At 39.6% G+C, this 24,837-nt stretch overlaps 1 protein-coding gene across 2 annotated transcripts in view; it reads right to left on the bottom strand.

Annotated features, from left to right (window-relative positions):
• The window catches only part of chrm3a (cholinergic receptor, muscarinic 3a), a 166,652-nt gene that overhangs the window by 70,036 nt on the left and 71,779 nt on the right, over window positions 1-24,837 (bottom strand). The window contains exon 3 of one of the 2 annotated variants that reach the window (XM_079833098.1): window positions 3,315-3,382. The exons of the other annotated variant lie outside the window; for it this stretch is intronic. Coding sequence (XP_079689224.1) covers window positions 3,315-3,382 — 68 coding nt within the window. The remainder of the gene's footprint in view (window positions 1-3,314; window positions 3,383-24,837) is intronic. 2 annotated transcript variants of the gene reach the window in all.

The raw sequence follows: 24,837 nt of genomic DNA, 5'->3' as shown, positions 1-24,837 counted from the left end.
CGTGAGGTGCCTAAAGATTCCCACTATTACTATACAATGATGTATTGTTGCATAATACAGAAGATAAAGAGCAACAATTTTTTTTTTTTTAAATCGCAATCACAATATTGTAAAAAACAAAAAACTCTACAAAAAAATTTGCAATTCAATTATTTTCCTAAATAGTTCAGCCCTATCTAAAACCTTTCAAGACTTTAGTGAACGCTAGATTAAAGTTTATCTGACATCCTTTTAAGCCTCAAGTCAACACATTCTCCACCACATTGGACAAAGTACCATTTTCAGGGACATAATCTTCGTCTCCGTTGGAGATGTTTCTCTTCACTCTCAGAGTGCTGCACAATATGCTTTGTTTCAGATGCTGTCTGGTAGGGTGCCAGAGATGAAACGCTCACAAGCCATCAGTAAAAATGACACTGGGACCCAATAGAAGCAAACACGCATCTACTTCAGCCAGGCAGGCACATACTACCATATACCATGATGGGTTATCTGTCAATAGACTGAGCCACGGTTTAGAAGTGAGCATCTGATTTATTAATATGAGTCTGAGCTAAACAGTGGGGTCATAGAAATGGCTCATAGGCTTGAGATGAATAGCTTAAGAGACTGTCAAGGAGATGTAAATTATGAGACCCCACAGGAATGATATACACATGTCACTAAGCAAATTAGTGTCATTAATCAGTTCTGTCGGACACAATCAATATTCAATGAATAACTGAGGAAAGAACTGAATATGATGATAGCAAAGGCATTAAGACTAGTTCAGACTAGCTCGAATCTCACATGTTGGATTATTTCGAGGCAGTCTCAAATAATAGTGGAAGTGTGAAATTGGATGAACAAAGATCAGAGCTGCATCAGTACGTAACCATTATTGCCTGGTTCAAAGCTACTAGTCTGATTCACTAAAGGTTTTAAGGAGGTATTACTGCATAGGAACAGTTCTCTAGCATACTGACAGATTATAGCAATCTGTATAAAGTAGAAACGGCAATGAAAAGACATTTAAGAGACTGTTATATTACCAGGCATGATTGTTTGCCAGCGCTGACTTTAGCCATTTCTTCTAAATGGAAATATTCAAACAACAAACAGGGTTACTAAGCAGCAATGCTGTGTGTCCCTACACTCATAAGCGTTTTATAACCACGCTTTTTACCCAGTGACATATGACTATGCCCGACATTTACTGCCAGGGACTCTAAATTACCCACAATGCTTTTCTAGAGGACAGGCACCCGACCTACGGGTGACAGAAGAGGACACATTTCATGGTTAGTACATTAAGGGATGAATTCAATGAGATGCAAACAGAATCAGCACACTTATTCCTGTAAGGCTTGTCAGGCAATAAAACAAATCACATACATCCTCAAAAATAAACACACAAGGTCATAGACATTGCTAGACCATAGTGGGGTCTGCATACAGTATATCTTATCTTTCATTGCAGTTCCCTAAAAATCGTCTCGGTTACGTATGGTAACCCTCGTTCCCTGAAGGAGGGAACGGAGACGTACGTCGGACGTCGAACGTGACCGACTGAAAGGGAACTGTGATTTTTCTGTTATCCTCACATTTGTCAGAAACAGCGGCTGCTATTTTACAACGCCAAGATTTGACAGAAATTGTATTGGCTGGCTTCTGCGAAAAGTAAAATGATCGGTAACCAACTCTTTGGACAGAAATCCCAATCACAGTTGTGTGTAAAAAAGTTTTACAAGACCTCATGTAAAATTTAGTAAAAAAGTTCAAAGTTAAAGGGTCACTTCAGTGATTTAGCATTAAGCTTTGTATCCGTAGAAACCCTGTAGTATATTTGAATTATGGTACTTTCCCCCCCTCATATCCCCCTGAGACGAGAGAATTATGCATTTTATTTCTGGAAAAAATCCTCCGATGACGCAAATATCAGATTTTTTGGCCAGAGGCTAAAAACAACAGCCAGTAGAGGGAGCTGTTCCGCATGTTTTCAACCCGCCCACAGCGGAGAGATCTCACGCACAGAATGTAAATGCGCTCGGCCTCGGGCATTCATAACCGGAACGTTGCAGAGCAAAGTGAGTGTTTCAACTTTTCAATGAATTCCTAGGAAAGTTTAGCTTCCATGCGACACGCTCTGAAAATGACTGCCGCGCTTACCTCAGCTCTTACTCAGTTTTTAATTGTAGTGTTTATTCTCTAACTGAACAAAATTATTGCATTATTATGAAGATCAAAACGACGTTGGGGGCGGTGTAGGGAGTGGCCTCGTAGGGCAGCGAAGCAAGTGCATTCTGGGAGTTGTTGTCTTTCATCCACATGAGACAAAATTACATTTTCTGTTTTTTCTCAGTCTAGAAGGCACCAAATTCAAAAATAATGTCACAATTCTCCTACAAAAATGACAAAGTTTAAATACACATTCATCTTCCCAGCACTGAAGTGCCCCTTTAAAGTTAATCATGGCTGGTCACTTTACATCATTTGTATAGCGTCTTTCATGCATGAAATGCAGCTCAAAGCTCAAATTACAATTACAATTAAATTGTACAAAATTAAAAATACTTACTACAAAATACTACAAAAAATTTACCTAATATTGGCTTTTTAATTTTGTGAATGCTTAGAGATTGTCTAATTTCAATTGGTTCCACATTTTTAGGTTCCAAAGTTAAAATGTCAACAACAAAAAAAATTTTTTTTTTTATTATTATTATTGTAAATGCTAGTGGAGCTTGTCTAATTTCAATAGGTTCCATGTTTTGGGGACATACTAGTTGATAAATAAAAAATATTTAAAAATATATAAAATATATATAAAAATGTATTGAAAAAACTATCGACCAATATGACATTTGTTTTGATAGTGGCCACAAATGCTACAATTTGGTCTTGGTTCTGCAAAGCACAAGAATATGGAACTGCTCCATTACTCAGGCACAGGCGTCTTTGGCCAGTATTTGCTGGTCAATTTCACATTTCCTGTTACGTTTCAGATTTTCACACTTTCCACACTTTCCAATAATGGAGATGCAATGCTTTATAACGCGTCATGCCTCTAGAATGTTCCTATAGGTTTCCCTTCTCGTCTTATTTACACTTCACACTCTCCCTGACTTATGAAAGGGATCTGATTCCTTTTCAAATAAATGAATGCAGAGGCTGCAGCAGAAACTTTCTGTTTTGTTCCCTCTTAAAAGACAGATGATTGATTCTGTGCGGTATTCAACGCAGGTGTAAAGTATTTATCAGGCTGTATGACGATGGAAAGCCAAAGAGTCTGGCACACACAGAATCTGTGTCCACTATAACAGACAATCACTCACTCTTTCTCTCCTCCTCTCCTCTCCTCCCCGACATTAACCAGCTGTATTTTTCTTCTCCTTATTTGGCCCTTAATTGAGAGAAAAACACATACTGTATGATGAACTCTCCAGTTTGAAGTTAGTAAGAAAAAGAAACTCTTGCATGGTCAATTAGAAACCCAAACAGTACAGAACACTTTGTAGGATGAAACAGATTTGCTAAAGGATTTGACAAAAGTTTGGCATCAAATTTTTGAAAGCTATTTGAAAGGCACTCATTAGCAACTAGATTATCAACAAGCAGAATATTCCTGTATATTCCACTTTATACTGACCATTATGCGTTTTCAGTGATCAGATCACAGGTGAAATGCATCCGAAATGTGATCTGATCATGGTTGAATCACTAAAACCACATAATAAGGAGTTCATCTGGGATAGATCATGACTACATTTAATAAAATTGTAAAGAAAAATGGTTTTCCATTTTCTGCATACTGCAACTGTATTGAGTTTACACCGCAAATAATCTGTTCATGCAGATAATTATTTCAATACATTTTATTCACTTTGGCCTATTATTGTGATATAATGCATTTCAAAAACACTCAAATTTAATGCATTTTGGTCACTTTAAAATGTAGGTCATACTTCCTGAATAAATCAGCTAATTTTTGGCCAGTATAAGCTAAAATGTAGATAATTTGCTATGCATTTAAAAGAATGGCAAGACTAAAGGGGCATGACATTTACCGTTGCGCAGTGAAATTTTGCATACAAAATCCAGTCATTTTAATTGGAATTGGCACAATGACAAATTTCACCTGATGGACTTCCAGTGCCGACAGTCATCATTGTGTTTGGGGCAGTTGTGGACTAATGGTTAGGTAACCTGAAGGTTGCGGGTTCGAGTCTCAATACCGGCAGTACATGATTGAGGTGCCCTTGATCAAGGCACCTAACCCCCAATTGCCACAGCAAAATGGCTGCCCCCTGCTCCAGGTGTGTGTGTCCACGGTTTACAGTGTGTATGTTCACTACTCCTAATTTGTGTCCACTAACTTGGATGGATTAAGAGGACAAATTCTGAGTATGGGTTATAGATGATAGATTCATCCTTAAATCTGCTATATAACACAATATTTTGTAGTCCAGAGATTCTTTATGTTAGTGAATAAATACATAAATCTGCTATAAGTGTTCGTGAGCTCTTGATGGTCTAGTGGTAGAATTTCTGTTAAATGAGCAAGAGGTTCTGGGTTCTAATCCACCATTGTATAGTTTATTTATTTCATTTTATTAAAACCAATGTTAATCAGTGATTGTATATCAAGAACAGAGGACACATTTGGGTGCATTTAATTTTGTGATTTCAACGGAACGAATAAAGTCTCCGCAATCGATTGAAACAGCGGCCACAAGCACTCTGCGTGATTTCAAAAACGCATTCCAGTGCCAGATTTAACTTACTAATCAACTAGAGATGCTTAATTTGTATTAGATACAACAACTCAAGCTGCAAGAAAAGTTGCTATCTATTTGCCGCCATCAATGCTGCTGCTTCTTCTTTGGCTTTTGCCTTGACACTGTGGGTTACATTATCAACACGCCTGTGGACACTGCCCCTTAGTGGTCTGCATGTGTAATTGCACATTAAAACGGAAAACAACGCAGAAGTATAAATGAAAACCGATGCGTAACTTGCACCGTAGAGGATACGGCGTAGGTCAGACGCAGAAGTAAATCAGCCTTTAACCTGTAAGTTTACTGTGAGAATTCAGAAATGGTGAACATTCAGAAAGTATATCAAAGAGATTCATTAAATCATTTTAAAATATGTCAGTTTTCATTTCCTAAAATAAGTCCTCGGCTAAAATGTGATCCATTTTCTGCCATAAACTCTACAACAGAACAAACTAACAATTAACTTTGGGATTTAGGCATCTATGCACACACACACACACACACACACACACACACACACACACACACACACACACACACACACACACACACACACACACACACACACACACACACACACACACACACACACACACACACACACACACACACACACACACACACACACACACACACACACACACACACACACACACACACACACACACACACACACACACACACACACACACACACACACACACACACACACACACACACACACACACACACACACACACACACACACACACACACACACACACACACACACACACACACACACACACAAACTTCCTGAAGACATTGGATCTCTGACCAGTGACCACACAAATGCTGACTATAACAACACAGAGCTTTTGCTGATGGGAGACTTCCTCCATCTTTGTGTGGGGCTATTCCTGGGTCTATAATACCAAGACAACCAGGACTACAGTAATGACTCTGCCCGTAGGAAATTACAAGCTATTCCTCAAAGTGCTGAAGGATGCACTCATAGCTAGAACGTTCTTTCATTCATTCACTGCTGATCAACTCTAGAGTCTGTCAACATTGCACAGGTTAGCAAAGTTTACAGTCAGAGCTGAATAGGCAACCTGATTAAGCTGAGATAAGTGCTGAGTGTGTTTTTAAAAGAGAAATTATGAGCAATGTTTGTGGGGGGGGGGGGGGGGACTACAACAGAGGCTGAAGTAATTTTTTGCTGAATCTTCTGTTTCGCATACCACTGTATGGGTTTAGAATTTTATAGCTCACAAGTTGTATGAACAAGTCTGTCCTTTTTGACACTTGACATTAAGTAAATTATAACAGAATTTTTATTTTTGTGTGGACTATCATGTCACAAATATTTTAGTTACCAGCCCTGAGCTTCAGCTATACACCGCACCACTGTACTGTGCTTTACATTTCATTACAATGGGATCAAGCAGTGAGAAAGAGCAGAGTAAATACAGCTCAGGGCTTCACAGGTGTGAAAAGAGGAAGAAATTAATAACATTACCTCGGCATAGAAAACTCGCCAATCATTTATGTAATTCGGTGTCAAGAACATTGAGTTTCAGGAGGAAAATAAATTAAATTAAACTTTTAAAACGCAGGGTAATAGAAGCTCTTGTTGAACAAATTTTGTCCGTTGTCCAAGACCGATGATACCAATAAAAACAAAGGCAGCCTGTAATCAGATCAAAGTGAAAAGCATTTGTCATGATAGCAAGAAGATGACAAAAGAGGTGGTGGTCAATAAATAAAGTTCTTCTCAAAGGCTCTTATTACAACGTTTTTCAGAGTATATCTGGCAGATTATACGTAAAGCAGAGTATATCTGTGAAAAAGGGTCAACAAAGCAAGACTGGGTTATTATTAAACCGGTCATTTACTCACCCTTATGTCGTTCAAAAACTGTACAACTTTCTTCTGTGGAAAACTAAAAGAAAGGTCTTAGAAAAAAGACTCTTCAGAATATCTTGCTTAGATATTAAAATAATGAATGTTAATGAGAAGCTACAAAAAAAAATTAAAAAAGCGAAATAAAAGTAATTCATAGGACTCGTGCCATGTTTGAAGTCTTTGTGTGAAAAACAGATCGAAATAGAAGTTTGTGAAAGAAGTATAGGCCTAAAGAAGTTAGGTTGTCCAATTTGTGAATGAATCATTCTTTTGAGCAAAATATTTTTAATGAATCAGTTGAAGAATTGGACTTTTAATACTTCTATAATTATATATAAAATAATTATATGAATATTTATTACTATAAATTCTTGTGATCATCTTGTCTGGACAATTGTTTTGTACACTGTGCAAAATGGATTTATAAACAAGACCTAAAACATTAATCTCAATTCAATATATCACCGTAATTATTTATGTGGTAAAGAAAATCCCTTAAATGTCACCCTAGTCTTGTCTGAACTTGTTTGTTCGTCTTTGGCTCAAAGCCACAAGTTGCAAACTTTTCTTCGTGGAAGCTTCACATTAATTTCAAGTGAGTGAGATAAAATATTTCAAAATTTCAAATGTGTCCAATTATTTCCCAGACGTAGTTCTGGTACTGAGGTCAAAGTCCACTTGCCTCGCGTCCGCTATACAACAGTGGGTTGTCACGAAGATGACTAGGCAGATTTGAAGTGTTTGCCTCTTTAGCAGCAACTTTATTTTTGATATTCTGAAGACAGGGTGACCATCCTTGATTAAGTTTCCCCCAGGACTTTTGTAAAAGATAAAATAGGACCACACCTCAGATTTGGTCCTTTTAGAAGGCTGAAAAATCTCCTGACGCTGTCACTGCTTTTCGCCATTTATTCTCTTTAAAAAAAACAACGTTGCACACTGCGCCTGCGCCAGAATGATGCTGGATGGACATGATTTACTGCGAGTTTTCAAAATCGTGATAATCAAACACAGTTTTAATAATAATTACATTTTAAACGATATAACTAACCAGTACATTTTATCGTAGTTTATCGTGAAACCAGTAATCGTTCCATCCCTAGTGGTAACCAACACTCTAAAAAAAAAGGCTCGTAATCATACGAACCTTTTTTAGTGCTATATAGCACCAATTTTGGTGCTTCAGTGGTTCTTCAGCGGTTCTTCAGAGGTGCTATATAGCACCTTAGTCAAAGAACCGGTGAAGAACCTCTGAAGAACCGCTGAAGAACCTCTGAAGAACCTCTGAAGAACCTCTGAAGAACCGCTGAAGAACCTCTGAAGAACCGCTGAAGAACCACTGAAGCACCAAAATTGGTGCTATATAGCACTAAAAAAGGTTCCCCTATGATTACGAGCCAAGAACCATTTTTGGTGCAATATAGAACCTTTTTTTTTTTAGAGTGAAGGAACTGCTATATCGCTGCTGTTCCATAAGCGCCACCTACTGTCAGAGAATGAATTTGCATTTTCATTCAGTCTGTCTACTGCTTTTGTTTTGCGCAGATGATTTATGTAGCATATTTTCACAAATCTCAAGTCAGAACTTTCTGTTTTTGCTTTAAATCATGAAATTATACGATATAATTTCAATGAAAAAAAAAATTTGATCATGCAACATGAAAAATCATGATCAGTGCATGCCTTCTTGAAAGCTTCTCATTAATTGCTAATACATGAAAAAGAACATCCTGAACATTAGTCATTTCTCACAGAAGAAGTCATACACATTTAGAATGACATGAAGGTGAGTGAAATTTTATTTTACATTTTTAAAATCACTTTATTTTATTTTGAATCTCTAACAAAGCCAAAGTCAAACTGTGGATATAAAGTCCTCTTGTTTGTGTTTTGTTCTGCTCTGTGCATCAAACATTGGCAACCTCATGTGTATTTCAGACAGTTCACACTGCTAGCTTATCTCAATTTTAATCAGGCACACACAGAGAGCCATAAGGCTAACCTGCACCAACACCTCAAATCTCATCTGCTCATAATAGTGATAGTCCAAACAGACGTCCAGACTTCACACAGCAAGACATTTCATCATAATCTTTTTTTTTGTTTTAAACTTGAAGAAAAGTTTATCAATCAAGACACCAGCAGATCTACTAACGGCCTGCCAGGAATAAAAATTAGCACAAACACATTTTGAAGGTGTTGAGTAAAAAATAAATGAATTTATATTGCAAATAAATAGGTCCCTGTATGAAACCCTTAATTAGTTCTGAATGTATAAACATTTCCAGCAAGATAAAATGGACTGCCAAGAGACCTGGCTGCTGAGAGAATAAGAGTTGCCACATGTTTAAACTCAAACACTAACTTTATGAATGCTGAAAATAAATTTGGGGAATAATTTTATTAACTAGGAAAACTGATATGATTTCATTATCAGAATATGAAGTATAAACCAGGAAGAAAAGATGTTGATAGGTTCTTTGAAGTTGATAAGCCAGTCATAGTGTGCCGGACTGATAACACATGGATGATGAGGTCTTCATTTCAGTTCCTCAAGGAATCGAATTGTACTTTTTTCCCCTGTGGTCCTCCTGTAATGCTAGTCAAAGTTTTTTGTGCCAAAGTAAAGTAAAGTAGTTTTTCGTAAACATTTCCAGCCTTTCTGACCCCTGCAATTACAAATAAAGTACTGGGACATTAAGAAAAATTGGCAGACATTTTTTATCATCAGTGTTTGGATCATTTAAAGTAGATATGAAGCCAGGAACAGCACAATGTCTGACAAACATTCCCATTTCTTACTCTTAACATTAGTGCTTAAAGCTGCTGTCCTTAACTTTTTTTGTGTTCCAAGATTTACAAAAATTATATAATGAGAATGTACAACATTAATCCATTTTCCAAACCGTGTTTTTGTCTTACCCTGAATCATTATGGTACACTTATAATAAGTGTTTATATTGGGACTATTTCAGACCGGTCTGGTAGGAACCGCTGCGGAGGAGCACAGTCCCTGCGTGACTCGCCATAGACATAAACAGAGAGAAGTAGCCCCGGCTGCAATGTTATTCCGCAAGTCGCATGCAGTTCTGTTAATTAACTGCTAGAGTGCAAAAAGTTATGGACTGCAGCTTTAAGGAAAATAATTTCTACTAGTTTTTCAGTATTTCAATCATCATGACTGGCCATTTCTGAACACTGATAAGGTGCAAATTAGGGTGCCAATTAACGACGATTTATTAAAAAATATATATATATATTTTTTTTTTTATTAATCGGATGAAAAACCTAAAAATTATTATACATAAAAAAATGTTATCCATTATTTTAAACAATGTTATTCCATTTCCTGCCCAATGATTTCCTCCAAACAGTGTGTAATGTAAAGCCTATGAAAACAAATTTAGTGAATTTATCTATGTAGGCTATGCTGTATGGGGCGCCGTTTGTAAAGCGACTCACGCTGAAAATAACAGCAACATTTTGACACATTTAGCTTCAAACAATGTTTAAAAAAACTGGTATGAATTTTTGGCGGTCACTTTTTTAGCACATTTACAACAATATTTATCAACTTAGAGATATTTTAAATAGTTAAATCTAAATGTTAAATCTAAATCTAAATGTTAAATCTAAATCTAAATGTTAAATCTAAATGTTAAATCTAAATGCTAAATCTAAATCTAAATGTTAAATCTAAATCTAAATGTTAAATCTAAATCTAAATGTTGAATCTAAATCTAAATGCTAAATCTAAATGTTAAATCTAAACGTTAAATCTAAATGTTACATCTAAATCTAAATATAAAATCTAAATGTTAATCGATAATCAAATTCATTGTCGATTATTTTCATTATCGATAATGATCGATTTTTATCAATTAGTTGTTACAGCCCTAGTGCTAATGTTCTCGGGTTTCTTACTTCAGAAATCCAAGGATTTTGAAAAGAGCTGTTTTGCAACTCTGTTTCAAAAAATTTACCTGTTGGACTGGGGAAGAATTTTTAAACTCTGAAAGTCACAGAGCTTTTTCATATAAAATGAACTCTTTTATTTCAAAAGATCAAAGGAATTCAATTTATTATGATAATAGCCCCCTTAAATGACAAAAGCCCTGGAGCAAAATGCAAATTCCCTTTAAAAAAAACCCCAGAAAAATCCAGGTAAATACAAGTTATTGCTCTTTCTGCCACCGACGCCAGCTTAGGTCTCTATCCCTTTAAGTAGGTTATTTAATGACTGACGGGGTATGTAAATTCAGGTGTTCCCACTGTGGAGAGATCTGGTACCCGTGGGCTTTACAGCGCCACATTAACATTCATGGACCTGGATGCCAGGGGTGTGTACCAGCTGCCTACAGATGCTTACGACCTTTTACTCTGCCACTCAAATGCCAATCTGTTACCAGGCAGAGGTGGACATTTCAGGCTGATCTGAGATCAGCAGCCCTGTCCAAATCAGACATGTGTATCACTTATCAATAGCGCAAAAGGACAAAACATGGGTAAGTAATTAGAACTATATATGGCACCTTTTCCCAAGACGATTTCACCTGAGCGCTGTGAGGAAAGTTAATGCAAAGAAAAGTCTGGTCGAGAGAGATTACAGAAGATGAATAAAATAGAATTCATTCTTTTGCTCCTAAAAAGAAATAATAACAACACCAAACGTATTTGAGTCTTGGCACTTTTCCCTTTTTAAATTTTGACAACTGGACCAAAGCCTTTTTGAAGTACATCAGAGAATGTAAACACACTCCAGTCCACATATATGTAGGGAACATATCCAAGTGCACCAGAGCATGACACGAGTTTGGAGGGACGCCAGAGATATCGACCCACTATACACAGAAATAATTCAAACACCTGATAATGACTTCTCCAAAGGTGCGGTGTTGTGTTAAATTAGTTTCCAACGGCCATTCACCAACTGATGACCTTTGACACCCCCAGGTTAACGAAGAATGTTCTTAGATCAGGACTGAAGCATGACCCAATTTAGTTTTTTTACGTTCTCTGCCGCCCTATAACATTGAGTCAGGACTGCATGGAGATTACAATCAGACAGATGATGACACACAGCTCTTGTCTGTACGAGGTCTTCTTTGTGTTATGTTTCTGGTCAGTGGACAAAACTATCTAATCTTGGGCCACTGACAAGAATGAGTAGACTGGATTCAAGGGAAACGGTCTTTGGGTATTAGCTTTGTTCCTCTTATTTGTGGTATTGTAGAATTCTGCTCTGACACACAAACACCTACATTAAATCAGATCAAGGCTCTCAGAATGTATGGAAGCTCTGTAATTGAAGTGTAAACGCTTGCTTTTATTATCTTGTGGTGTAAAATGTACAGTGAGCAAGAAAGAAAGAAAAATCCTTATAGGATTAGTTCACCCATAAATGAAAATTATGTTATTATTTACTCACCCTTATGTTTTTCCAAACCAGTACAACTTTCTTAATTTAATATATAATTATAAAACATATATTAATAATTATAATTATTTACATTTCACTAATGCATTGATCTAGGTATCAAAACAGCAAAAGATCATGTTAAAATATTTGAGGATGACCTAATATTAAACCATCAGCATTACATGATGTCATAATCAGCACATCCAGAAAGCACACACAATTCAAAACTTGTTCTGGTGCCACTGTGCCCACCACTTATTAATACAAAATGACGCCATAAGCGAAGAGTAAGTCCGTCCCACATGCATTGCTAATTCTGGCATAGATTAGCATAGCCTGTAAAGAATTGATCAGATCACTAAAACAGGCTATACTAATTAAAGCCAGAATCATCAATTCAGATCTTCAGGATTTTTAAAGGGTTTCCCTCCAAAAGGTAGCACTGTAAATGAAAAGCATTAGTTTTCATCAGAGAGAAGATAGAAAAATAGAAGTTGGGAAATAGTGATGATGACGACACTGCATAATGGCCTGTTTATATTGCAGAGTTATAACACACCTTTAAGGGGCTGTTATTAACATTATATGACTTGAGGTGCAATAATCTCCCATTTCAGATTGCGGCGCAGATCCACAATTCATCCCTCTAGATACTGTGCCACTACTGACATTTTCTCAAAGGACAATTTTTCAAAAAACAATAGTTTTTCAAAGTCTCGCAGCTCTCACAAAGACGAATGTCTGACTAATCTATAATAAACACTTTTTTATGGACATACTTTTTATGGTGATTATGGCCATAACCAGCCCCTTCTTAGCATAGTCATCATAAGTAAAAAGTAAAAAAAAATAAAACATAAGTGGGATTCTTGGAAATTTAAGATGATTGTGAAATGGGTCCCCTGAAGAAGGTCTTTTCATAACACTAAACATCTCAGAGAATTATCCTCTTCACAATATGCAACCTCCATCTCCTGCATCTGTTATTTATGCATTATGATGCATGACTCTGAATAACAAAATAATTTAATGTGAGAGTTATCAACTATGAGCTTAATAGTTGATAACTGACACATAAACATCTTTGTTTAACAATATAGACCAAAAAAATTCAAAAATAATGAATCATGGATGTTTGATCTACACTGATGAATTGCACTGTCTGGATTGATTTATTGCCCAATACATAATTCCCAGTAATCCGAATACATTTGAAAACACATCTTTGTCTCTACATTGTGCTATTCAATTTCACAGTGTTGCTAAGATAAATGTTACTTTGGAGAGTCGTCATATTACATTTCTGCAAAGATTACAGAACATTTACTAGCAATTGCTTTCCTCAAGCAAAACATGAAATTGCATTTTAGACCATTTGCTGAGAAGGTATCATCTCAGTGAGATTTTATTGCATTTTACACATGCGCAGTAAGATGTGTTTTCCGACATTTCAGTGAGGACAAGAAACTTTAGTAAAAAGCTATTGTGCACGGAGAGCATTTTGATATGAAAACGCCGTTTTCAAATGTATTCGGATTCTGATGCAGCCTCTGACATCCAGACACACGTGGACCATTTGGATATATGCCAGGTAATAATGCTCTTCTCCATCACTGCAACCATGATCAATTGAGAATATCACATCTCTTTACAGAGACGTAACAATAATGTGGCAAGCAAATCGTTTTTTGTGAACACTATTTAACGTGCAGTCTATATTGACTCAAATTTACATATACAGGAGGTGTGTGTTGCGCTGAAGAATAATTATGACTTACAATAATAAATAATACATAGACTACTATATGCTATTAGAATGCATTCACACTTGGTTAAATTGCTTTTTGCTTGACTCCATGTCGGCAGGATAACTTGAACCTTATAAAGCCTTGATTTAAGGTGCAGTGTGTGATTTTTAGCAGCATCTAGCGATGAGGTTGTGAATTACAATCAACCAGCGCTACGGTAGCCCACACAGCACAAAATTGTTGTCGTCGGAGAGAGAGCAGAGAGTGACTAGCGCTCTGTAGAAAAGTGTGTCCGTTTAGGGCTATAGTAGAAATATGACGGTGGGGGAAAAATGGTGGGGGTGCATTCTAAGGTAATAAAAACATCTTTAAACAGTGGTCTTTATACACCACTGAAAACATAGTAATGTATAATATATTGCATTTCTGTTATTAGATCCTCATAAATACTACACACTGAACCTTTAAGACGAAAAAGTGAATATTGTTTTGGTCAGTATTAATGATGTGAAGAGCAGTCATTATGGCAGGGAGACATTTAATGACGGTCAGAGGTATTTGGAAGGAAACAATGATATTTCTATTCCATGCAAGTTGCCATTATGGCCTTAGTTTACATTTGCATAATTAAATAATTGACTGGCTTCCTCTGTGGTCTCTTCCTTTCTGTCATTAGGCTAATTAAAACTAGCCCATTTCTCTATGACAACAAGCTGATACAGACAGCTTATGGATATTTTATGATAGATTTAACGATAATAGCATTACATTTAGGCTGTGTAACAATGCTGCACTGTCAAAGCATATTCAGAAAGTCTTGATTCATATATAATTTTTTTTTTTTTAAATTAAGACTAATCGCTTACTGTAAATCAATTTTAAATAAACTGTCATAACACATCATAAGAGGAATACAAGGCAATACTGGAGGTATTTAAAATGCTCATTGCAAACAAGTTGCACTCAAGCCAAGCCCAGGTTGAAAAATAAATGAAAGCGCTATATAACATGATTGAATTGCAGTGGGGGTGAAGCATCTGTTCATGAGCAGCTGTGGTGGGGACGACCATTTAGGAACTAATTTCATATGAAACTAAAATGAGAGAATGAGTCATTCAGCACAGAAGTACAGATGAAAATAACCAAATCAATTGCCACCCAGGGTAAGGTTTACTTGCATTTATTCATATTACTAATTCCAGATAAGTAATATTGATAGTAATAATGGTGCCATACACTTCAAGAATTTACCAGTTCAATACAACATTTTATCAAGAAAAGAAAGAAACGCTAACATTTTTCGATTCAGTGTTGGATCCTGTCTATGTGCCATCATCTCTGCCCTTCAATCCTCCTGTATACATTAAGAAAACTCCATCTTTCTCTAAACTGATGTAGGACGTGGATCGAGTGTGTTTTTCTCAGTGAACCTCAGTCATATTTGCACAGAGTAAAGGCATTTCATTCTCAAGCAGTGACCTGAAACAGTCTTTCTGCTGTTGTAACTTTCACTGTCTCAGTTGTCAAGAATATGATAGTTTCTGCTATTAATATTATATTACAAGGACAGGGATCCTCCGTCTGTCAGATGGCACTGATGCAGGGTTCGCACTATAAGAGCTGAAGGCAGTTACACATTAAAAAAAAGTATACAAAGAATGTGTATACATACATTCGCAAGTTATGGTTAAAAATAGCAGCAACATATTAATGAATAATATAAATTGATCAAATAAATGCAGCCTTGGTGAGCAGCACAAGACTTCAAAATCAATTAAAAAATCTTATCAACACAAACTTTTGAACAGTATCTGACATGAATAAAAGACCCCATTAAATCCTCATAAAAAAATTTATAAATAAAAAAAGTGTGGCACTAAATACATTTTATGCCATGGCTTTGAGGTCATCCACATGCTAATGTACTCCCAAAAATGAGAAAATAAATATAAAAACAAAAGACCTGTTTAAATTTGACACGGTTTCTCTTGCTGGACAAATTGTCCAAAAGACACATCTTGTATGGCTTTATACTGTAACGCTGGGATGGCTGACGCGAAACTGACGTTTCAATGCTTTGTCGAGATCACGAAGCGCAGATGTTTCGAAACACTGCTCCGCAATGTGATTCGAAACACCCATGTCACGTGACTATGGCTAAATGAAGCGTTTCATGCGCCTGTCGAAACTGCGTTTGATTGAAAGGGGCGGGAACCAATCACAGTCACAAATCTGTAAGAACTAAGTTCCCCACAGTTTAAAGTTAAGTTAATCGATATTCACCTTGTGGGTTTTTGCGAGAGGAGAAAGATTTTGTGATAGCAGTAATTTTCCCTCATTTGTATGTACTTGCTAAAAAATATTTTAAAAATATTATGTCCCTTGTGAGAGGATTTTTTTCAAAGGATGGAGAAAAAATATATTTAAAAAAGTTGGCTAAGTCCTTCAACAGCAGAGCAAATAATATTTATGATTAAAAATGTTACGTAACAAATGTGTTTATTTATTTTAATTTTGAATTTACAGTAAACTGCCAAGTGTCTGCTTTCAAATGACGCCATACTTGATTTTAGTGCATGATTTTAGTGCAAAGGAATCATTAACTGTAACAGTTTTAGTCTGATTATGCCATTTCTTAGGATTTTTTCAAAAGCGGGGGTGCAGGCTAACAGGTTAATGTTAATTTTTCATGACCAAAAAACACCTGTAGTTATTCACAATGAGTAGGCTACAGGTTACAAAACCAAGATCATGTAGTTGTCAGACAGATGTTAAAAACATTTTTTTTTTCATGGATCATTGTCAAGGTTATTTCAGATCAACACATGCAACTGACCACTAGGTGTCGCCGTAGAGACGGTGTCGGATCGATTCGAAGCTTCAATACAATATGGCACATTAGCTTCACAAAGCCTCGGTCTGCCCATCACTACTGTAACGTTAGTCCACTGGAGGCAAGTTGAAGTGATGAACTCAAGTGCAGGTTATTTACAGCGTGAACAGTTACAACACAAACGATGACTTGAACCTGACTTGACTTGACTAGAACAGACTTGACTAGAATAGAGTCAAACAATACTTGACAAGGACACATGGCAAACATGAGGGCTTAAATACACAAAGACTAATGACTAAACAAGACACATCTGTGAGCAATCAAGACAATGAACCAATGACTGAACTGAGAACACATGACTAAAACAACCAATGACAACAGGCCTGTTCGACTTCATACAGTGATGCGCAGACCGATCGGTGGCTGACTTGAAGTAGCGCATGCCGGTTAGAAAATGTGTTCGACTTGAGGCAGCACAGACACCACGTGACTGTGACGTGCTGTCACGTCAACAAAGTGCCGCGAGAGCGTTTCAAGAGCAGCCGTCTGGTGCATTTTGCTCAGCTTCTCCAGAGTGACTGCACAGGCTCTGTTCCACGATTGGCCGGATTCACCGCATGACAGGGATCACATGTGTTTCGTGTTTATTCTAAAACCTTCAGTTCCACTAATGCTCACAAATACATTTTTTATAACGGTAAAATCTCTTTTCTTGTAGTCGCGATTTTATATTGTCATGTTTATCAAAATAAAAAAAAGTAGACCCCACTTCCCTGATAGTGTAGGTTTATATGTTGAACTTCATTCTTGTACAAACAGACACTGTATTAAGCAGTATAGCCTACATAGAGTATTGAATGAAAATGTCTCTGAAACATCTGTGTATTTGACAAATATTGCATTTATTTCATTTCAGCTGTGATAAAGTATGCAAACACGGCGCAAAGCGTCACTGCGGGAAGCAGAAAGTGTCTATTCGGCTATTCACGCTGATCGGTTGCATCCAGCCGCAGCCGATGTTGAACACACCTAATCGGCTGTGGCTGGATGCAACCGATCGGCGAGAGTAGCCGTGTGGGGAGGAGCTGCAAACGGAGACGTGAAGTCGGACACTTACTGCTTCCCGCAGTGACGCTTGCGCTGTGTTTGCATACTTTATCACAGCTGCAGTGAAATAAATTCAATATTTGGTATTATAGTCATGCAATACTTTATGCACTGCTTAATACAGCGTGTTTGTACGATAGTGGTGCAACGGATCACAAAACTCACGGTTCGGATCGCACTACGGATCATGAGTCACGGATCGGATCATTTTTTGGATCAGAATAAAAGGGGGTGGAGACTATTTTGATTTGCTTTCCATTTATTACATGAAAACTTTTGGTGTTAACAGAACCTATATGGTTTATAGGTTAACAAGGAACTTTTGGTGTTAACAAAAATAAAATAAATAAATAACCATCTGAATAAATCAAATTTGACTAAAAACAACCTGAGACGTGAAAATGGGCCTGAGGTGTTTTTTTTTGTTGTTTTTTTTAAAGATTAGGATGTCAACATTCTCAGGGAGAGAGTAGACATCTCACACTTGTCAGCATTGCAATTCTCTTTGTAGGCCTATACACTGTTTTATTGATATCATGTTTAAACGCACTACACTTAAACAACGTTTTATTGAATTCATTACTTTGTATTTATATAGCCTAATACCTACTTTAGATGTATATATTACGTTGCTCATGCAAATTGCAAAACAGACAATAGACTATGTTAAAATAACAAACATTTTAAATTAAAACTTACGCTTTTCTTTCATTTTTAAATCTTCTTACAAGAAATCCTGCAGGTCATAAAGAACTTTTCAGGCCCGGGTTTTTCCACCTCCAAGAAAGGACAGGTGCTCTCCATTATTTCTCCTTGTTTACTTAAAGGCCGTTTTCCTTGCTTTACTCGAGGCAAAAAGCCATGTGTTGACTTTAAAACCGAGTAGACTTTACATTTTATGCATCTGTGGTGGAATTACTAGATTTTCGCATCGATACATGAATGTTTTAATGCGGATGCGCTGTCACTTTAAATCAGCGCCAGAACATCAAAAAATAGACTCTGTGCGGAAACGATCGCAGCACAGCTGTACGGCTACACGCTCCTGGAACGCACTGACGGACTGAAGCCGCATGCAGTGAAAGCTGTAGCCGTTAAAATGGGTACGGAAAAATACGCACCGCATACCATACGCACTGCAAATGGAGTATGTGTGAAACGGGCGTCAGCAGGTGCCATGCTCGATGTATGCACCACTTTCATACGGCTTTCTCGTGCCATAGTGCCTACAATGTTACAGTTTTGTCCACACCCTTCTTCCACCATCATTATATTTTACGGGGAAGCCAAATTGCTCCCATACATGCGATTTGAATAATGCGGGAGGCTTTTCAAGTTCTTCTACTTCTCCGCTAGCCACTGTTGACTGATTAACATGCCCTGTTCACGTGAACACGTGTTTCTCTGAAACTCAGCATCGAGTTTAAAGGAACGAGATCACTTAAAAAGTAATATCGGTCTTTTAGTCTGCGATCGCTAAACAATTCAGATGAATCCACAAATAAAAAAAAAAAGCACAATAAATCCGCGGGTCACGTGCGTGCCGAACCGTGGGTCGTGATCCGTACGGATCACGGATCAACTGCGATCCGTTACACCCCTATTGTACGAGAATAAAGTTCAACATATAAGCCTACACTATCAATGAAGTGGGGTCTACGTTTTTTATCAGTTTTATTTTGATAAACATGACAATATAACATCGTGACTACATGAAAAGAGGTTTTACTGTTATAAAAAACAGATTTGTGAGCATTAGTGGAACGTCTCGGTTACGTATGTAACCCTCGTTCCCTGAAGGAGGGAACGGAGACGCCACGTCGGACTACTGACGAATAGGAATCTCGCTCGCGAGAGCCAATCTACTTTGAGTGTAATTAAACGAGCCAATGCACATTGGCATGCAATGATTGCACTAGGTTCTCATGCCACGCCGTGCGGGTATAAATGAGACACAGGTAATTGCATCAAATCAGCCTTTTGCTGAGGAGCCGAGTAGGTAGACAGGCACCCCAGCAGGGTACAGAGGACATGGCGACGGGACGTGGCGTCTCCGTTCCCTCCTTCAGGGAACGAGGGTTACATACAAACCGAGACATTCCCATTCAGTCAGTCACTCTCGACGCCACGTCGGAGTACCGACGAATAGGAATCCCTACCAAAGCACCATGGCCTCTGCCCACATCCAGTGCCCTGTGTGAGCCACCTGAGCTCTCTTACCTGATGAGAAGGGGCTCACACCAGGAAGTCCATCACTGCTGTTCCGCATGACCCGCTCAGTGATTATTGGATAACACTGGGAAAGCGTGCCCTAGAGAAGGGACGCTGCGGAGCCCACATCGTACCCCGAAGGAGTTATGTGGAGTACAATGCTGAGCCGTAGCCCGCAACGGAGGAGGGGGCTCAGTCCCACTGACAGGAAGGCTCTCCCAAGGGAAAGACACGGGCTTCCCGTAGGAGCGACCGTGGAAAGATATATGGGATCCCCGTAGGGTCACTCATATAACTCAAGCCCAATACCGGTTCTCAAGGATTCAGCGGCAAGGGGCTTGATGCCAGACATTCCGCCACGTCCGGCACCGAGGGTGATGGAGGACTCACAGAGTTTGCTTCTGGAGAATAAGAGCGCCGGAGCGCAGCAAGCCGGCAAGAGCCGGGGCCTCTCAGTTCTTCTACCCGTTTGAGGTGAGAACACAGGAGGAGACCGGCTCCACACGTAGGCTATAGAATCTAGCGAACGTGTTGGGTGTTGCCCAGCCCACAGCTCTACAGATGTCTGAAAGCGAGATGCCACGTGCCAGCGCCCAGGAGGACGCAACACTTCTAGTAGAGTGTGCTCGCACCCTGAGCGGACAGGGCACACCTTGTGCTTGTTAAGCCAAGGTGATGGCATCCCCTATCTTGTGGGCCATCCTCTGCTTGGAGACAGCCTTTCCCTTCTGCTGGCCTCCGTGACAGACAAAGAGCTGATCTGAGGTTCTGAAGCTTTGAGTTCTATCCACGTAAATCCGCAGAGCGCGGACGGGACAGAGCAAAGCTAGGGCTGGGTCTGCCTCCTCCGGGGGCAGCACTTGCAGGTTCACCACCTGGTCCCTGAAGGGAGTGGTAGGAACCTTGGGCACATAGCCAGGCCGGGGTATCAGTACCACGTTGGTATCACCCGGCCCGAACTCTAGGCACGATTCGTCGACCGAAAATACCTGCAGGTCCCCTACCCGCTTGATGGAGGCCAATGCAGCCAACAGCAAAGTCTTCATAGACAGAATCTTTAGCTCTGCTGACTGCAAAGGCTCAAATGGGGCATTCTGAAGTGCTCGGAGCACCAGAGCAAGATCCCAGGAGGGTATGGAGGGGGGGCGAGGATAGTTGCATAGCAACGGCCCGTTCCACGGGAGGAACCTGCGTGTATCCCTTTGCAGGTCCGCCATCGAGGGTGGTGAGAGAGGAGGATCCACTGGGCTGGTTTCGGGCAGTAAAAGGTGCCGTCCACAACCTAGTGAGCTCCTCGTGCACCTCCGGGAAGAAAGGAACCGGGGTGGGGTGCAGAGAACCAGCACGGGCCACCCCGAGAAACCAATTATCCAACCTTGAGGGTTCCACACGAGCCCAACTCTCTCGGCGGCCCGGGAAAGCATGGCCATCATTTCTGGATCAGTATAGGGCACAGCGAATCTTCTCGAAGGAGTCCCCTGCGCCGACACGTCATCTCCCGAAATATCTGACCCTCCTCCCTCCGATGCAGCGATGGACATCTGGTCCTCGAGAGGAGCCCCGAAGGATACGGATGGTGCACACCTAGTGGATGGCCCACCGCGTTCCAACGGCAGCTCTACTGGCTGCGGAGTGCGAGAGGGATGAGGGTTCCCCGGGGGTTGGTTCCCTGGGGAAGCGTGCTCACCGTAACCCTCAAATCACCCGTGCTACTGCCTGAAGTAACCCTCTGTGGAGGGTTAGATCGAGGCAGAGGCACGGGGACTCCACCCCTTGTGAGATGGAGTCTAGAACGCAACTCCGAGATGGTCATGTTCCCGCAGTGAGAACATGAGTCATCCACCAGCGCTGCCTCAGCGTGATGAACGCCCAAACACGAGATACATCGCTGGTGACCATCCCTCGGTGACAGGTAACCAACGCATCCAGAAACACACAGAAAGAATGTCATCTTGAAAAAGATGCAAGCTCTTTCTGTGTAAGCTCTTTCAGAAGGACGCACGCAGGGGGCGGGGTCACGGCGACACAGGGGGTGGGTGCAGCCTGACGTGCGCGCTCTCTCACACGAAGGCGCTCTCTTACCAGCCGTAAGAATGGCTTTTCAGCGCTCTCCACCAGCTGTGAGAACAGCCTTTGTGATTGCTCTGACGAACAACAAAGAGAGATGATTCGAAAACCACGCGACCCGTTGCTGTGCCGTCACACCAACACCGACTGAAGAGATCACTTCCGAAAGGCGGCTTCCGTCTTCAGTCAGGACTGCGAAGTAGTGAGTGATATCTGGCGTTACCATCTACCACTCGGCTCCGAAGCAAAAGGTTGATTTGATGCAATCACCTGTGTCTCATTTATACCCGCATGGCGTGGCATGAGTACCTGGTGCAATCATTGCATGCCAATGTGCATTGGCTCGTTTAGTTACACTCAAAGTAGATTGGCTCTCGCGAGTGAGATTCCTATTCGCCGGTACTCCGATGTGGCGTCGAGAGTGATCGACTGAATGGGAACTGAAGGTTTTAGAATAAACATGAAACACACGTGTTCGCTGTCATGCAGTGAATCCGGCCAATCGTGGAACAGCTGTGTCGTCATCAAAGTCCGTGCAGTCTGGTGCAGCCGCTCTAGAGAAACTGCACCGGCTGTATTAGCCGACTGCTCTCGAATCGATGCCATACGTCACTGTCACGTGTTGTCGGCGCTGTCTCAAGTCGGACAAAATTTCTAACTGGCATGCACTGCTTCAAGTCAGCCGCCGATCGGTCTGCGCATCGCTGCATCAAGTCGAACAAGCCTATTACCTGAGGACAAGGGAATCACATGACAATGGAGCACATTGCAGGATCACATGACAAACAGGAACACATGAGAAAACCAGGAACAGGACAAGGAGCATAAATACAAAGACATGAACACAAACAAAACACAAAAACCATTACATATACAGAGTTTTGTGCAACAAAATATTCTCTGAAATAAAAATGTCCCTAAATTATAAATAAAACCGTATAATTGCGTTAGCACTCATTCTTTTTATTTAAATTTACTTATCACATTTCCTTTGCCATCTGGTTATGAAGGAAGTGGCTTTGCTGGGTTGAGACGTTTGTTTGCACCAATTTACTGTTTCAAGAAGAGACCCCATCAAACAAATTTTAGGGGTTCTTTAAAGACATAAAGGACTAGGGTAAAAGATACAAACCAAGTAAAAAACATTAAAGCCACTGTATCTGAACAGCAGCTTGCTGTGACGCAGGGGAATTGACAAACATGAAGCAATGCAATGATTCAACATCAGCTCAAATGACCGGTTCATTTACCTATAAGAATGAAATGAACCAACTGACCCCAGATTAACTCTTTGATCCATTTCAACTAACTCTAATTGCAGCATCCGCTCAAGAATTGACTCATAAATCTCAATTGTCTGTGCTCTGTGAATTCCAGCTATCTTACATCTGAAATGATCGAAAGGGAAAGCATCTAGGGGGAGATTCAGTTTGTCAAATTGTGCTTTGCGATCTGACAAAGTGTTTCAACTTAATTAACAAATACCGCAGCTGTTTGATAAAACGCAAAGATAAAACTCTGGAGAAGGGAGGAGGGGGAAAGGGTGACGTCAAACAAAAGGTTGACTAAAACAGAGAAATATCAGCATGGAATTTACATGTTTTGAATGACGGATTTATTGAACAAAACTTGAAAAACCTCACAAAAAAGGCCTTCTGTTAAAGATTTTATGACACACACACACAATCTTCTCACCTACAGCACCTGCCAAAGCACCTGCCAAAGTGTGTGCACAGTGCTGGTGCAGACAAACAGAGTATGAATAGAGAAAAGAGGATATGAAGAGAAAGAGAGATACACATGGACATTGAGATCCATCCAAGTGGATGAAAAGATAACAGGTGCAGGTGAAAGCACCAGTGAGAATGAGGAATTTACCTCTGGAGGCAAAACATGAGCTTATTCAGAGCAGATCCTATTCTATGCCTCTAGAAACTTCAATTATGATACACAAGCACGCACCATTATCTGTCGTTCTCTCATTTCAAATGAATAATCCAACTTCGCTTTCCACCATCTGTTCCTTGAGTCGTCCATGGATATGTAAAATATTCAAATTAGCTTTTCAAGGTTTGCTGGATGTCTCTGGTGTTGTACAACATTGATGGTCTGGTCTTTCTTTCATGTCATTAATTTCATTACAGTATGTTCTTAGTCCATATGTAACCCGTATAAACAAACGTTCTAAGAATTCCTCACATTTCAGGAATTTGATTCTGACTGTCATCCAAAGCTATATGTTGTGTGCTAAGTCAAGTTATTACTGGCACTTACCATGAATAGGGTACAAAACAGTGTCTTAGACTCAAGTATGGATGGATGGATGAATGGATGGATGAATGGATGGATGGATGGATGGATGGATGGATGGATGGATGGATGGATGGATGGATTGGATGGATTGGATGGATGGATTGGATGGATGGATATCATTCAGTAACAGGGTTACATACAAAGCCAAACACAACCGACTATTTCCATTTAATATAATAATAATATAAAATAAATACTGTTTAATGTAACATATTTTTGTATAGAAAAGACTAACACTGAAGGAGTAACCTGGGTAATATCTGAATAATCGCTGAGACTTTGGCAAGGCTCTGACTTATGCCAGTAAACAATCACCTAAGGCAGGGGTGTCCAATCCTGATCCTGGAGGGCCACTGTCCTGCAAAGTTTAGCGCCAACCCCAATTAAACATACATGAACCTGCCAATCAAGGTCTTATTAGGGATACTAGAAACTTCTAGGCACTGTTGAGGCAAGTTGGAGCTAAATTCTGTAGGACAGTGGCCCTCCAGG

This window comes from Gobio gobio (assembly GCF_949357685.1).
Source record: "Gobio gobio genome assembly, chromosome: 13".
NCBI lineage: Eukaryota > Metazoa > Chordata > Actinopteri > Cypriniformes > Gobionidae > Gobio > Gobio gobio.
The sequence above is the reverse complement of the archived record's forward strand: the minus strand, read 5'-3'. Positions and strand labels throughout refer to the sequence as shown.